At 42.2% G+C, this 17,266-nt stretch overlaps 1 protein-coding gene across 1 annotated transcript in view; it reads right to left on the bottom strand.

Annotated features, from left to right (window-relative positions):
* The window catches only part of LOC139366241 (vascular endothelial growth factor receptor kdr-like), a 77,870-nt gene that overhangs the window by 55,171 nt on the left and 5,433 nt on the right, over nucleotides 1-17,266 (bottom strand). The window contains exons 2-5 of the mRNA XM_071103507.1: nucleotides 10,108-10,195; nucleotides 7,497-7,699; nucleotides 4,340-4,467; nucleotides 1,693-1,852 (exon numbers count right to left, since the gene is read on the bottom strand). Coding sequence (XP_070959608.1) covers nucleotides 1,693-1,852; nucleotides 4,340-4,467; nucleotides 7,497-7,699; nucleotides 10,108-10,195 — 579 coding nt within the window. The remainder of the gene's footprint in view (nucleotides 1-1,692; nucleotides 1,853-4,339; nucleotides 4,468-7,496; nucleotides 7,700-10,107; nucleotides 10,196-17,266) is intronic.

Genomic DNA, 17,266 nt, shown 5'->3' with positions numbered 1-17,266 from the left:
CATTTTTTGTCCATTAACATAACATCAAATTGATCAGAAATACAGTGTAGACATTGTTAATGTTGTAAATGACTATTGTAGCTGGAAACGGCAGATTTTTTATAGAATATCTACATAGGTGTACAGAGGCCCATTATCAGCAACCATCACTCCTGTGTTCCAATGGCACATTGTGTAAGATAATCAAAGTTTATCATTTTAAAAGGATAATTGATTATTAGAAAACCCTTTTGCAATTATGTTAGCACAGCTGAAAACTGTTGTCTTGATTAAAGAAGCAATACAACTGGCCTTCCTTAGACTAGTTGAGTATCTGGAGCATCAGCATTTGTGGGTTTGATTCCAGTGAAAACAAAAACCTTTCTTCTGAATCTCGTCAGTGTATTCTTGTTCTGAGAAATGAAGGCTATTCCATGCGAGAAATTGCCAAGAAACTGAAGATCTCGTACAACGCTACTACTCCCTTCACAGAACAGCGTAAACTGGCTCTAACCAGAATAGAAAGAGGAGTGGGAGGCCCCGGCGCACAACTGAGCAAGAGGACGTGTACATTAGAGTGTCTAGTTTGAGACGCCTCACAAGTCCTCAACTGGCAGCTTCATTAAATAGTACCCGCAAAACACCAGTCTCAACGTCAACAGCGAACAGGCGACTCTGGGATACTGGCCTTCTAGGCAGAGTTGCAAAGAAAAATACATATCTCAGACTGGCCAATAAAAAGAAAAGATTAAGATGGGCAAAAGAACACAGACACTGGACAGAGGAAGATTGGAAAAAAGTGTTATGGACAGACAATTCTAAGTTTGAGGTGTTCGGATCACAAAGAAGAACATTCATGAGACGCAGAAAAAATGAAAAGATGCTGGAGGAGTGCTTGATGCCATCTGTCAAGCATAGTGGAGGCAATGTGATGGTCTGGGGGTGCTTTGGTGGTGGTAAAGTGGGAGATATGTACAGGGTAAAGGGGATCTTGAAGAAGGAAGGCTATCACTCCATTTTGCAATGCCATGCCATACCCTGTGGACGGCGCTTAATTGGAGCTAATTTCCTCCTACAACAGGACAATGACCCAAAGCACAGCTCCAAACTATGCAATAACTATTTAGGGAAGAAGCAGTCAGCTGGTATTCTGTCTATAATGGAGTGGCCAGCACAGTCACCAGTTCTCAACCCTATTGAGCTGTTGTAGGAGCAGCTTGACCGTATGATACGTATGACGTGCCCATCAAGCCAATCCAACTTGTGGGAGGTGCTTCAGGAAGCTTCTCTCCACAAATTGACAACTAGAATGCCAAAGGTAAGCAAAGCTGTAATTGCTGCAAATTGAGGATTCTTTGATGAAAGCAAAGGTTGAAGGATACAATTATTATTTCAATTAAAAATAATTATTTCTAACCTATATTTCCTATTCATTTTGCAACTCAAAAAACAAGGACATTTGTAAGTGACCCCAAACTTTTGAACGGTAGTGTATATCAAGTGTAATATTGGGATGCTATTTTTATTTCAACTCTATATCTGACATGGTACAGGAGTATTCTTTTTTTAAGCCCATAAACATGTGCGTGAGGTGTATACTTTTGTGTCAAAGTACATTTGTTTTAGACTACCAAGAAACACTCTGTGTAACCCTGATTTAGCTCACTGCAATACAAGGTTAAAAGCTCAATTAGAAAAGGAGAAGTTACTCACTTTGCCTCAGAGGGATGTACTGCGACTGGACCTGTTGGCCGTCGATGCTGGTAACACAGGTCAGGAGACGAAAGGATTCGTAGGGACCATATGGGATCACAAAGCCTATTTTGGGGTCCCATTCCTTCCATTGTTCTATCTCCTCTGATAAGGGTGGCAGCTGAAAGAAGAGACAGGTAGCAAAGTGTTTGTCAAAGGGCTTATATGTTTAGTCACACTTCTAGTTCTGCAGTCTTTAAAAAGCACTCAGCCAGTCAGACTAAAATACGATGTGGGCAACTGGCTTTGATATGAAACTCCACACTCCAATGAGCTCAGTTGGAGATGACAGCCCATTAGAACCAACTTCTAATTCATTTTCATGGTTTTATGGAGTGTCACTATCGCAATTATCCACACAGCGATGCACGGAGCACTGTTGACTTTGAACAAGGGATGAAATGGATAGACGTGGCCAAGGCCTACCACTGCAGTTGTTTGTTCTCCAGCCAAGTGTTATGCTGCTGGGAGAGGAGCGAGAGGGGAAGGAAGGAAGTAGGGAGGAAGGAAGGAGAAATGCCAAAGATCTTCCAGTAGCAGGGAGGTCACACAGCCCACTAACTTTGCCATCCGAATAAGACGTATGAGGTCTGGCATCATGTCAACATGCAGCAGAAGACTGTTCATTGACTGTTCATTGATGCACATCATTTATAGGAAGGCCGTCTCGTGTTATAGGATAATGTAATAAGACAAGGAGCTTGGTCACTGTGACCCAGTACCCTACACCCAGCTCCTTCGAGAGAGATTTCCTCCTATAGTTTATTAAAAACCACTTAACCTTCCTCAGGAGCATCATCGGCCTATTGTTGTTGTTTTTTAAATTCTACCCCCTTTTTCTCCACAATTTCATGTTATCCAACTACTATCCAATTACGATCCAGCGCCTTAGACCGCTGTGCCACTTGGGAGGCCCCGGCCTGTTGTTTTTGACTGGATACAGTGCCTTTCAAAAGTATTAATTCCCCTTGGCGTTTTTCCTATTTTGTTGCATTTCAACCTGTAATTTAAGTATACTTTTTATTTGGATTTCATGTAATACACAAAATAGTTCAAATTGGTGAAGTGAAATGAAAAAAATAACTTGTTACATTTTGGTCGCCCACCAAAACTCATGGACCAGGCAAGGAGGGCATTAATCAGAGAGGTAACAAAGAGACTAAAGATAACCCCGAAGGAGCTGCAAAGCTCCACAGAGGAGATTAGAGTATCTGTCCATAGGACCACTTTAAGCCATACATTCCACAGAGCTGGACTTTACGGAAGAGTGGCCAGAAAAAAGCCATTGCTTAAAGAAGAAAATAAGCAAACACGTTTGGTGTTCACCAAAAGGCATGTGGGAGACTCCACAAAGATATGGAAGAAGGTACTCTGGTCAGATGAGACTAAAATTGAGTTTTGGGCCATCAAGGAAAACGCTATGTCCGGCACAAACCCAACAACTCTCATCACCCCGAGAACACCATGTTTTTCATCGACAGGGACTGGGAAACTGGTCAGAATTGAAGGAATGTTGGACGGCGCTAAATACAGGGAAATTCTTGAGGGAAACTTGTTTCAGTCTTCCAGAGATTTGAGACTGGGACGGAGATTCACCTTCCAGCAGGACAATGGTCCTAAGCATACTGCTAAAGCAACAGTTGAGTGCTATAAGGGGAAACATTTAAATGTCTTGGAATGGCCAAGTCAAAGACCAGACCTCAATCCAATTGAGAATCTGTGGTATGACTTAAAATTGCTGTCCATCAGCGGAACCCATCCAACTTGAAGGAGCTGGAACAGTTTTTGCCTTGAAGAATGGGCAAAAATCCCAGTGGCTTGATGTGCCAAGCTTATAGAGACATACCCCAATAGACTTGCAGCTATAATTTCTGCAAAAGGTGGTTCTACAAAGTATTGACTTTGGGGGGGTGAATAGTTATGCATGCTCAAGTTTTCAGTTTTTTTGCAATATTTCTTGTTTGTTTCACAATAAAAAATATTTTGCATCTTTCAAGTGGAAGGCAGGTTTTGTAAATAAAATGATACAAACACCCCAAAAATACATTTGAATTCCAGGTTGTAAGGCAACAAAATAGGAAAAATGCCAAGGGGGTGAATACTTTCGCAAGCCACTGTTTGTATTGTTTTTTAGACCAGCATTTCCTGGACAAGATGTTTATAACAGGTCTTCTATACTTAGATAGAGATTGTATTCTGCAGAAAAAATATATTGGAGGACCTTCCTGTTCTTAGCAGGAAGCAGACAGGATGACTCCCTCTCCTGCCCCTGAGCTTCCCCTCTCTGTGGCCACTATCTGTTCCCGAATGCTTGAGTGGCCTACCGTTTGATGGGTGTGAGAACTCCAAAGATGCCCATAGTGCAGAGCGCCTGTGTTTATCATGTCTCTTTGCGATCTTGACTTTAGTGACGTCAATGGCAGACTTCTTTTTCAGAAAAAGGTACACTCTGGTAAAGTAATCAGTCTGATGCCCATACTGTCTCATAGCATGTACAACTGGTCAACATTGGTTAGTATCATAATAAATGCTGACATTTGCTCTCTTGTGAAAGAGCATGTGAATGAAGAATGTGAATACAGAAACTAACAGTCATAAAAAGTCTTACCCCTTCAAGAGTGACAATCTGGTCAGGAGAAGTTGTTCTACAGGGAATCACTAGGGTGGCCTCATGTCTGTATGTAAACAAGGTGTATGGAATGGGGAAATGGTGCTCCACAAACGGATGCTGGTGATCTGTAGAATAAATGAAAGAGAATATCAATATTTACTCTATGAATTTAATTAATTTAATTAGCTGTATTTTATTAAAAGTAGGGGTGAGCCTCCCGAGTGGCGCAGCTGTCTAAGGCACTGCAACGCAGTGCTTGAGGCATCACGATAGACCCGGATTCAATCCCAGGCTGTCTCACAGCTGGACGTGACTGGGAGACCCATGAGGCGGCGCACAATTGGTCCGGGTTAGTGGAGTGTTTGGCCGTCCGGGATTTCCTTGTCCCATCGAGCTCTAGCGACTCCTTGTGGCGGGCCGGGTGCCTGCAAGCTGACCACGGTCGCCAGATGGACAGTGTTTCCTCCCACACATTGGTGTGGCTGGCTTCCGGGTTAAGCAAGCAATGTGTTAAGAAGCAGTGTGGCTTGGCAGGGTCGTGTTTCGGAGGACAGATGGCTCTCAACTTTCGCCTCTCGCGAGTCCATCAGGGGGTTGCAGCGATGGGACAAGACTGCAACAACCAATTGGATATCACAAAAAAGGGGTAAAAGTACCAACAACAACAACAACAAAAGTAAGGTGGAAAAGGATTCTTTAAAATCTGTTTTTTAAGTTCAGTAGAGTCAGGGTAATGTCAGGCCATCTATCTCACACAGAGATCAAACAGAATCTCCCGACTAGTGAGATCAGCTCATTCTCCAAACCCCCTACCGCTCCTCCTGCTAGGTGCAGCTTTGGATAAAGAAACAGGGTGGAGATAGCTATGATAGCTCTATCACAGCTCCAGTTTTTTTCACCAGGGCAGGCATCCAATGCCTCTCTGACTGTTCTTTCACAGACCTGCTGTGTGAACTTTGCTGTTACACAAATACTTGAGTGATTTGTGCGAGGCTGAGCTGTTTTGGCGTGATAAAATGGACTAGTATTTGTAAAACAAATATGGAAAATGATCTAATAAACAGTTGAAAGTCTTTGAAAGAGGCCTGGTTAGACTAAACACGGGGCTACCAGGCTGTCAGATCGCCAGAGGAGGCAGAGAGAGCAGCCAGGGAATTAGGCTAGGACCTCAACCTATGGAGTCTAGTACTTTTTGCATCGCAATTTTAAGTTCACTCGAAATATCAGCATCTGTTCTGAAGGCCAGATATTAAGAAACATTTGTGCACACACATCACAGGAGCTGGACAAAAAGATGTCCTGGACAAAAATATATGTCCAGAAAGAGATAGAAAGGAACTCACTGTTTGTTTCATCCAGAAAAGGTTATTCGTCAGGCTTGTCATTCTTATCTTTCTGCCCAGATGTTCCATGAGACCGATCCCCACCACAGTCCCTCAGACTAAGACCTTGACATTTATGAAGGGACACTGATGGCAATCTCAACTATGGTAATGTTTTAAGGTATTTAGTGTTGCCTTGCAATGCTCTCACTAAGGAGCTATTTGCAAGTGTTTGTACGTGCAGTTTGTCTGTTTCGTAGAGGACATTCTCCAAATTTTGAGGGAGGACTAAGCCTGTAACATGGGAGAGACCATAGCTGGTGTCGTGCGAGGCTCCAGGAGAGACTGACTGGAAAAACAGAAGCCGGAAATAATAGCCAATGACAAGGGCTTCCAATGCGATACACTCTCCTTCCCTGTCCCAGAAGGAGTCAGGAAGTGGGGGGAAGCCTTTCTCTCTGTTAGAGGCACAACTCAGTTCCTTCTGTATGGCTTGGACTAGACTCCTTAAAATAAAAAATCCCCTCTCAACATACAGTCATATATGTGTAATTACAAACCATCCTCTTTACAACATGTGGAGAGATATGGCTGTTGTTGTCTGCTAAATGAGGTATGGAATGGATGGAGCCTCTCCTTTATTTATATATATATATATTTTTTTTTATCTTATTCTGTCTTTTTTCCTGAAAGACTGGCTGGCTTCCAGCTCCTGTATCCTGCAGGAAGATGTCAGGCTGCTCAGTGACCATGGTTCTAGCCTGGCCCTTAAGAGCCTCTGTTGTTCTAATAGCTGTCTCAGTTTAAACCGTACTGCACTGTAGGCGTTGGCCCATTTAAAATCTCCCCCTGCTTTTTAGAGGGAGTTTGTTGAACTTATGCTGTTCTGAAACAAACCAACTGTAATGAAAAATATGGAAAAAAAACCCATACAGATCAGGAGTGAAAAAAGTCCTTATCGGCGTTAAAATGAACAGAATCCAACAAACTATTTCAATCACAAAGGGAGATCCTTTTCATATCAACTTTCACACGCTGGGAGCTATTGGCTAATTATGTACTTTACGCTATAGCTCTGCTACCCGACCTGAGCCCGATGGGCCCGACATTATACAACGGGTTAGGGCTGGGAAGGGCCTGTTTTTTCATCAATTACTAAGGTACGGGTAGGGCTCGGGTATCACTAAACTGATCATTAACATTTTGAAGCTGAGCCAATTGCTCGTGTTTTGCTTCAAAGTACATATCATGGTGTCAGAAGTGCTTGAACCTCATCAAATATAACACCAGAACATTGACCGAGTCCACATGAGAGAATATTTTAACAGAAAAAGTTATGTTCCTTGAGTTTTATCGGAGTTTAGAGGGAGAAAAAGTAGCTAGTTTACAGCTAACTGCTCTCTGTCTTGTCATTGAGCATAACAGCAAGCAGAGGCATTGCTATGGATACTCACACAAGCAGAGCCATGCACAGAGCGCATGCAGAGCGAGCAGCGCAGAGAGGGGGAGAACAGACAGAGACGGCTAACGGATTCTAACAAAGGAAGTTATTTCTTATTTCGCGTTCAGGTAAGTCCAGCCCTAAAATTTGGCATAAGCAATCGGGCCTGGGTAGGGCCTGAACGTCGCAGGCATGGGTAGGGCTTGGGCTTAAAATTCATGCCCGAGCAGGGCACTACTTCATTCAAGAATGTCATTAAAGAACTCAACAATGATGATTTACTCTGTCAGCATACACTTTATACTGTATGTAAAACCTGCTGCATATACAGCATTGTATGAAAGGGGCTATACCATTGGGAAATGTCTGAACAGTTTAAAGTGGGACTCACCTTTGACGTAGATGTAGGTGGAGCTGAAGTCGGCGGAGGGCTGGGTGTACCTGCAGCTGTAGAGGCCCGTGTCGTTGGGGCTCAGGTGGCTCACCAGCAACTTACTGCAGTGGGCGTGCAGCTGGGGCTCACACTCCTCCACGCGCACCCCCTCCGAGGTGACGTCCCGCCAGGGCAGCCTCCAGTGCAGTTGGGCGGCACCTCTGATAAAGACACAGCAGAAGTAAGCCCTAAGAACTGATAGAGGATCAGATATTATTTAGTGTCCCTAATGGTTCAAATGTGGATTGAGGGTAGGGAAATCGGATTCTAGATCTGTGGTTAAGGGCAACATGTAAGTCAAGCGACAAAGTACTGAGGGTCTGAGAGGGTCAGTCAGACCACCTGCATCATCCCTTTCTTATTACCCTTCTACCCCCACTAGGGTTCTGGGTCATCACCCTCAGGTCAGCAGCATCACCAAGTCAAATATCTTCATTGTCTCACCTGATTTATGCACACAAACATACTCTTAAATGTTACAGGCACAAGCTCTTAAAGCTGGAATCCTTCATTGTCTCACCTGATTTATGCACACAAACATACTCTCAAATGTTACAGGCACAAGCTCTTAAAGCTGGAATCCTTCATTGTCTCACCTGATTTATGCACACAAACATACTCTCAAATGTTACAGGCACAAGCTCTTAAAGCTGGAATCCTTCATTGTCTCACCTGATTTATGCACACAAACATACTCTCAAATGTTACAGGCACAAGCTCTTAAAGCTGGAATCCTTCATTGTCTCACCTGATTTATGCACACAAACATACTCTCAAATGTTACAGGCACAAGCTCTTAAAGCTGGAATCCTTAATTGAAACAATAACAATGCCGTCACTCAGCCTGGAGAAAATGTAACCTCTTTTAAATTCATAGACAGAGCTAGGGATGCAAGGACTGACCATCCATGATATCAAAATGGTAGTTTTAGAAGATACAGTGTTTGTTTACATGTACATTGTTTAAAACAAGATTATATGTTGGGTTCTGATGGGGTACAACAGTTTAACTAAACTCGTGAGGCATGTATAAGTTATATTCTTCAAGAATCAATGGCTATATATAATTAATTAAGTCCAAAAATGGATGTAGCAACTAAGGATTCTAGTTTTAAGAATCCATCAAACTTTTATTTAAACATTCAAATCCGTGTAAAACTTTGACCTGATTTGACTGATTATTTGCCTTTTCTGTTTTTTGATAGTGGATATTCTCAGGAAAATAAATAGATGAATGGTTTGCAATAATTATTCTGTGGGAATTTTTCCAGTGTCACACCATTTTGTTCCGGTTGCCAGTTGATTAGGTCCAGCCCCTCCCCTCAGGACCTCTCAGATTATGTTTATTGGAAAGTGTTTAAAGGCCCTTCCAATAATCTGGAGTCATCTTGATAACTTGGATTTGCACATGAGGACATGGCTGGGGTCTCTTGGATGATGTGTTCAAATAACACATATTCCAAACAATGCCATTTTTAAGGTCCCATTAAACGCGATCCCAGAGGATCTTGAACAATTTCTCGCTGCATACCACTGCCTCTACCTACAGCGCCTTGGGTCAAGCAACTTCAAACTCTCATCAAGAGGTTAGAAACCATAGTTTCAGTCGGGGACTTTTTAGCACATGGCCTTGGAGGGAAGTGTTGCATTAGGAAAACAGGGGTAGCTTTCCTGAAGTGTCTAGAAAATGATGCAAGGCTCTCTAAACGCTTAACAAATGTGTGCACTTCAGACAGACAGGGGTCCCATCGGCCCCCCGGAGGAATTTGGAACAGATTGATAAATGGGGACCACACTGTTCCTGGCCGGGAGTGTAACTGCCTAGCTGCCTCTGTGGTCTGACGGTCTTGATGCTCCAGCAGTCCCTTTTACATTCCCTCTCCTTACTTTATCCTGACCTAGCTGTCTAATGGCAGTCCAGAGAACAGCCAACCACTGGAGCAGGACCAGGAGCTAATAAATGACAGGGGAGGGGTGTTGGCATGAACCGTTTGGATTTTTGATGTAAGGCTTGCCAGGGAGTTAAGATTATCTCCCGTACCTCTATCATCAAAAGGAACGGCCTATTTTAAAAGGCATTTACACTTTTTTGTTCTGTCCATATGACCTAACTGAGAAAACCCCAGAGTTGTAAAAAACAAGTATTTCCTTGTCTGGTTGTGTGGGCAGGAACAACTCCTGACTCTTGTGATGGGGCCCTATAGAGTACAGATGTAGAATATTAATTTCATCACCCTGTTGCATGAGAACTTTCCTGCAATGCAGGACATTTAAAATGTGTAATGTATTTGTCATTTCCACTTTGAAATTTCAGACTTGATTTTGCCTTAAGAAAAATGTATCAACCCCTACAAAAATGTCCAGTAATTATAATCCACATAATAATTCACATTTCCTGTTGCTGCGGGATTATTTTACTGCTGTAGCAAACTGGTTCAAATTAAGATCCTACATCTGTAAGTTAAAACATATTTTCTGTTGGGGAACTTGTTGGTTCAGTATGTGTGTGTGTTTGTTTGTGGGTATGTGTGTGTGCTTGTTTATGTGTGTGTGTGAATATGTGTCATACCTGCAGGTGAGGATGAGTGACTTCCCAGTGTGGCGAAGGTGTGTGTCCCCAGAGGGAAGCAGAAGAGGGGCCGGTAGGCTGACCTGACCTGTAAAACACACACACACACACACACACACACACACACACACACACACACACATTGGCTAACACACTCAGTGGATACATTAATACACACTGCGCATTTCAAAGTGTCACTTCATTGTTGTCTTACAGTAAACAACAAATTACACCATGCCTCTATTTACGGTCAACCTAATTACACCATGCCTCTATTTACGGTCAACCTAATTACACCATGCCTCTATTTACGGTCAACCTAATTACACCATGCCTCTATTTACGGTCAACCTAATTACACCATGCCTCTATTTACGGTCAACCTAATTACACCATGCCTCTATTTACGGTCAACCTAATTACACCATGCCTCTATTTACGGTCAACCTAATTACACCATGCCTCTATTTACAGTCAACCTAATTACACCATGCCTCTATTTACAGTCAACCTAATTACAACATGCCTCTATTTACAGTCAACCTAATTACACCATGCCTCTATTTACGGTCAACCTAATTACACCATGCCTCTATTTACAGTCAACCTAATTACACCATGCCTCTATTTTACAGTCAACCTAATTACACCATGCCTCTATTTACGGTCAACCTAATTACACCATGCCTCTATTTACAGTCAACCTAATTACACCATGCCTCTATTTACAGTCAACCTATTACACCATGCCTCTATTTACAGTCACCCTAATTACACCATGCCTCTATTTACAGTCAACCTAATTACACCATGCCTCTATTTACAGTCAACCTAATTACAGCATGCCTCTATTTACAGTCAACCTAATTACACCATGCCTCTATTTACAGTCAATTAATTACACCATGCCTCTATTTACAGTCAACCTAATTACACCATGCCTCTATTTACAGTCAACCTAATTACACCATGCCTCTATTTACGGTCAACCAAATTACACCACACCTGTATATAATCATCCTAATTACACCATGCCTCTATTTACAGTCAACCTAATTACACCATTCCTCTATTTACAGTCAACCTAATTACACCATGCCTCTATTTACAGTCAACCTAATTACACCATGCCTCTATTTACAGTCAACCTAATTACACCATTCCTCTATTTACAGTCAACCTAATTACACCATGCCTCTATTTACAGTCAACCTAATTACACCATGCCTCTATTTACGGTCAACCAAATTACACCACGCCTGTATATAGTCATCCTAATTACTCCATACCTCTATTTACGGTCAACCAAATTACACCACGCCTGTATATAATCATCCTAATTACACCATGCCTCTATTTACAGTCAACCTAATTACACCATGCCTCTATTTACAGTCAACCTAATTACACCATGCCTCTATTTACAGTCAACCAAATTACACCACGCCTGTATATAATCATCCTAATTACAGCATGCCTCTATTCACAGTCAACCTAATTACACCATTCCTCTATTTACAGTCAACCTAATTACACCATGCCTCTATTTACAGTCAACCTAATTACACCATGCCTCTATTTACAGTCAACCTAATTACACCATGCCTCTATTTACAGTCAACCTAATTACACCATGCCTCTATTTACAGTCAACCTAATTACACCATGCCTCTATTTACAGTCAACCTAATTACACCATTCCTCTATTCACAGTCAACCTAATTACACCATTCCTCTATTTACAGTCACCCTAATTACACCATGCCTCTATTTACAGTCAACCTAATTACACCATGCCTCTATTTACAGTCAACCTAATTACACCATTCCTATATTTACAGTCAACCTAATTACACCATTCCTCTATTTACAGTCAACCTAATTACACCATGCCTCTATTTACGGTCAACCTAATTACACCATGCCTCTATTTACGTCAACCTAATTACACCATGCCTCTATTTACAGTCAACCTAATTACACCATGCCTCTATTAACAGTCAAGCAAATTACACCATTCCTCTATTTACAGCCAAGAATCCTACAGTCTGACTTACTAGTGGTGTGACAAATTCCTTGGGAGTTTTTCCCCTGAGTCAGTACAGTCCATGTTCTGGTCTACTCTGCTGCTGGTTCTTATGCAAGTGGTGCTCTGCTGTGCAGGGGTCAGAGTTTGGGATGGGAGGGGTGGGGGTTGTTTCCGGTGCAGTCCGTGTAGAGTAGGGCTCTGGATGGATACTGGTCTGGTCTGGTAGTGATGAGCTATGTGAGTGTGTTAGAGTGGGGTGGGTGGGAGGCATATGAGAGGGGGGGCATGGGGAGCAGCTGTGCACCTCAGCCAGCCAGACGGGTCAGTCACAACTGGGGAGAACCGGGCAGACCCAGATGAGCCCTGCAACATGTCAACAAGCACTTCCTCCAGATCAATAAGTATATCTAGCTTGGTGGGGACTCTCTCTCTCTTCCTCTCTTTCTTATAACACTTATTTGGGCAGATGTACTTTTTTATTGACCTCTGATCTTGTTGATGCTCTGTATGCTATTATTACATTTGTAGGGAAGAGCGACAAAAAGGAGAGGTTGAAACGGTGGATTAAAAATCCCAGTTGGGGGGGTGGGCCTGGCTGAAGCTGTTGATAGGTGCTGCTCGTGGTACTCAGCATAGGAAGCACTGTCATTCTCTCTGCAGTGATTTCCTTCTTTTGACTCTCTACTCCCCAAGCAGCTTGTGTACTGACAGCCTGGGGTTTAGTCCGGTCGCCAGGCAAACACGTTCATTACATTTTCTCTTTCAGAGCGGATATCTGCAGCGAAGCTTTTACTTGAGTCATACAGTATCCAGACAGTCAATGGAATTACACAACAAGGCTAATTCCCTGTGTGGACTCCAGAAACACACACACACACACACAAATGCACGTGAACACAACACACGCACACACACACACACAATCAAAAGTACACAGAGTTCGGATTTGTTTCACTGTGAGGGTCTGAACAGCTGTTGTTCAAGAATGAACTGCCCTTGCCAATGTTGGCACTCAATATCAACTTCCCCCCCAAAATGTTATAACATCATTGTTTCGTATGAGTCCAAGGTTATTTGGAGGGGAAGGGATGTGGTCAAAGGTTTTTAAAGGGATCAAAACATTCCTCTCAGTATGACAGAGAACTAGAGTATAGGGTCTAAGTATACTACATCACTCTCTTTAATACTTCTACTTATGCTAAACCTAAATCAGAGATCACAATCTTCAGACAAACACGCTACGACTCTGTCGTTACGACTTTTTTCTTATTGCCCATGTGTGTATTAACACATGGATGGATCGATGTGTACATAAACAAAGGCCTGAAGAATGTGACGGTGCATATTTCAAACCAGCTGAGAGAAAAGGACGTACTCACACCGAGATTCCTAGAAAACGGTCCTGCCTAAAGCTAATGTTTCCTAAAGCTCATATGTTGTCCATTAATGCTTTAAATAATATATATATATATATTCCTAAAAAAGTCTTATTTACTAGGGCTGGGAATTGCCAGGGACTTCACAATACGATATTATCATGATACTTAGGTGGGGATCTTCGATACTTAGGTATTGAGATCCTATACTGCGATCTTATTGCGATTGGATCTTTAAAAAAAAAATCTCACTATATGTCTGCTGGAGAGAGACGAGAGATCACGAGACAATTTGTTTTGATCAGTCAGGAGAAACAAAAGAGCTGAAAACACTTTCGGCGCAATATTTAAAAGGAAGATGGAGAACAAGCTACAGGATGAAAAATACCAGATTTTTGGTGCAGGTACAGCCGACTAGTGCTAGCTAACGCTACCTACAGTAGCACAAATTGGAGTCAACTATCTATATAATATCGTCCCAAAAAAATATTGCCATATGTACTGTATGGATTTCTTTCCCCGATCACTATTTTATTTACTGTCTACAAATGACCTCTAGTACAGTACTGCTGATGCTATGTTACAGTATTATCGTTTGGTTGTAATTGAACTTGACTCTCATTCAAAAACTCTACCACTCCACCACTTTGATCCACTTGCTTTTACATACTGTACGCACAAAGTGTCTCTCTCTCTCTCTTTCACACACACACACACACACACACACACACACACACACACACACACACACACACACACACACACACACACACACACACACACACACACACACACTACATACTACATACTACAACCTGACCTCACCACTCACTGGAGGGAAACTCTTCTCCTAAAACAGGCAGTTCCCTCTGCTCTGCAACAAACTACAGATGGATGGTTCCCACTTAAAAAGACCCCTCATCAAGCCACCCGCCGTGTCCCCCCGCCCCCACCGAACAGCTGTGTGCCGCATTCCTCCAACGGAACGCCTGAAGAATCCAGAAATTGTGCTTGTTGTGGTGGTTCAGTTCAGAGGGTCTAAGACCTGGTTCTCATTAGGAGCCATAAAAGAAGAGGACAGGCATGGAACCAACAAAAAACAGAGAGAGAGCAACCACTATCCGATGCCTCTCTGGGTTGCCATATTTAGCTTAGTGCATGTTGGCGTTGGGCTCTTATGACAGTTTTCAAACAGCAGTTGACATTGGTAGTGTTACTCTGGGACCTCCATTCATAAGTTCCTAGCCTCCCTCTGTGCAGAGCTGGGGAAACAACAAAGAACAGGACATTGTGTTTTGAAAACACGTGTGGTAGTTACACTTCCAAGAAAGACTTTTGCTTTTGCTTCTAAAAGGTTGGGATTCCAAGCTCTATTTGGACGTGTTTGGGGTCAAGCTAAACGGAAAGCAAAAATTTAGTCAGAGAACAAGGGGCCTCCAAACAATGACAAATTGACTGTTTTTAAACTAATCCAAATCCTATTTTTGTGTCTAGTCCCCATGGAAATCAGTGTGCTCTTTAAAACACCCAAAACCATTTCAGCTGTTTTCTGCCAGACACTTGTGTAATCGAAATACTATCTCATGAGCTGTTCATTGACTACAACTCAGCGTTCAACACCATTGTGCCTTTCAATCTCATAATTAAGATAAGAACCCTGGGCAGTGGTGGAAAAAGTACTCAATTGTCATTCTTGAGTAAAAGTAAAGATACATTAATAGAAAATGACTCAAGTAAATACAGTGGGGAGAACAAGTATTTGATACACTGCCGATTTTGCAGGTTTTCCTACTTACAAAGCATGTAGAGGTCTGTAATTTGTATCAATAGGTACACTTCAACTGTGAGAGATGGAATCTAAAACAAAAATCCAGAAAATCACATTGTATGATTTTCAAGTAATTAATTTGCATTTTATTGCATGACATAAGTATTTGATCACCTACCAACCAGTAAGAATTCCGTCTCTCACAGACCTGTTAGTTTTTCTTTAAGAAGCCTTCCTGTTCTCCACTCATTACCTGTATTGATGGTGATGGTAGGCCTGATCACCGATGACGATGAGACAGCCTACAGGGAGGAGGTCAGAGACCTGGCAGTGTGGTGCCAGGACAACAACCTCTCCCTCAACGTCAGCAAGACAAAGGAGCTGATTGTGGACTACAGGAAATGGAGGGCCAAACACGCCCCCATTCACATCGACGGAGCTGTAGTGGAGCGGGTTGAGGGCTTCAAGTTCTTCGGTGTCCACATCACTAAAGATCTATCATGGTCCAAACACATCAACACAGTCACGAAGAGGGCACAACAACACCTCTTCCACATCAGGAGGCTAAAAAGATTTGACATGGGCTCTCAGATCCTCAAAAGGTTCTATAGCTGCACCATTGAGAGCATCTCGATTGGCTGCGTCACCGCTTGGTATGGCAACTGGCACTCCATGCGATCCAGGACCTCTATACCAGTCACCCAAGTCATAGACTGTTCTCTCTGCTACAGCACTGCAAGCGATACCGATGCACCAAGTCTGGAACCAACAGGATGCTGAACAGCTTCTACCCCCAAGCCATAAGACTGCTAAATAGTTAGTTAAATAGTTAACCAACAGCTACCTGGAATATTGCATTGACCCTTATTGCACTAATCTCTTTTGACTCTTCACTTACACTGCTGTTACTGTTTATTATCTATCCCGTTGCCTAGCCACTTCATCTCTACCAATATTTACATATCTTCCTCAATTACCTTGTACCCTACCCGTGCTAATCGACTCGGTACTGGTACCCTGGGTTTATAGCCAAGTTATCATTTCTCATTGTGTATTCATTCCTGGTGTCATTACATTTCTATGTATTCCTGGTGTTATTACATTTCTATTTATTCCTGGTGTTATTACATTTCTATTTATTCCTGGTGTTATTACATTTCTATTTATTCCTGGTGTTATTACATTTCTATTTATTCCTGGTGTTATTACATTTCTATTTATTCCTGGTGTTATTACATTTCTATTTATTCCTGGTGTTATTACATTTCTATTTATTCCTGGTGTTATTACATTTCTATTTATTCCTGGTGTTATTACATTTCTATTTATTCCTGGTGTTATTACATTTCTATTTATTCCTGGTGTTATTACATTTCTATTTATTCCTGGTGTTATTACATTTCTATGTATTCCTGGTGTTATTACATTTCTATTTATTCCTTGTGTTATTGTTGTCTATTATTTAAATTTTTCTCTCTGCATTGTTGGGAAGGACCCGTCAGTAAGCATTTCACTGTTAGTCTACACCTGTTATTTACCAAGCATGTGACAAATACACTTTGATTTGATGTTAAATCCTTTAGGTAAGAAACTGCTGCTGAACCCAATATGATGCCGCTTAAGGGTTTGAACTGGGGATTTCCTCCCAAACACAGTCATCTCATACCATAATAATGGGGTTTTATTACGCACTAATACACACGAGCTGTTGGCAACTAGCCTGGACTGCCTGGCTACTGCCACATTCAGACTCTCACTCTCTCGTTCTCTCTCTCTTCCTCTTTAAAGTGCTGGGAATAATGTATGGAATTCCCTCATGTCTCTGTGTGCTTCCCGTGCTTCCCGTCCTACCATCTACCAGTAAGGCAGTCTCTGGAGTGAGAGTGAGAGGATATATTTTTGGGGTTTTCAAGGCAAAAACAACAATGCGGAATAATGACTCCCTCGTTTAACCTTGCCACTCCATGTCTTTGTAAGTCCAACATG

The sequence above is a fragment of the Oncorhynchus clarkii genome, chromosome 14 (genome assembly GCF_045791955.1).
Source record: "Oncorhynchus clarkii lewisi isolate Uvic-CL-2024 chromosome 14, UVic_Ocla_1.0, whole genome shotgun sequence".
NCBI classification, from domain to species: Eukaryota; Metazoa; Chordata; class Actinopteri; order Salmoniformes; family Salmonidae; genus Oncorhynchus; species Oncorhynchus clarkii.
This window is presented reverse-complemented; position numbering and strand designations above follow the sequence as displayed.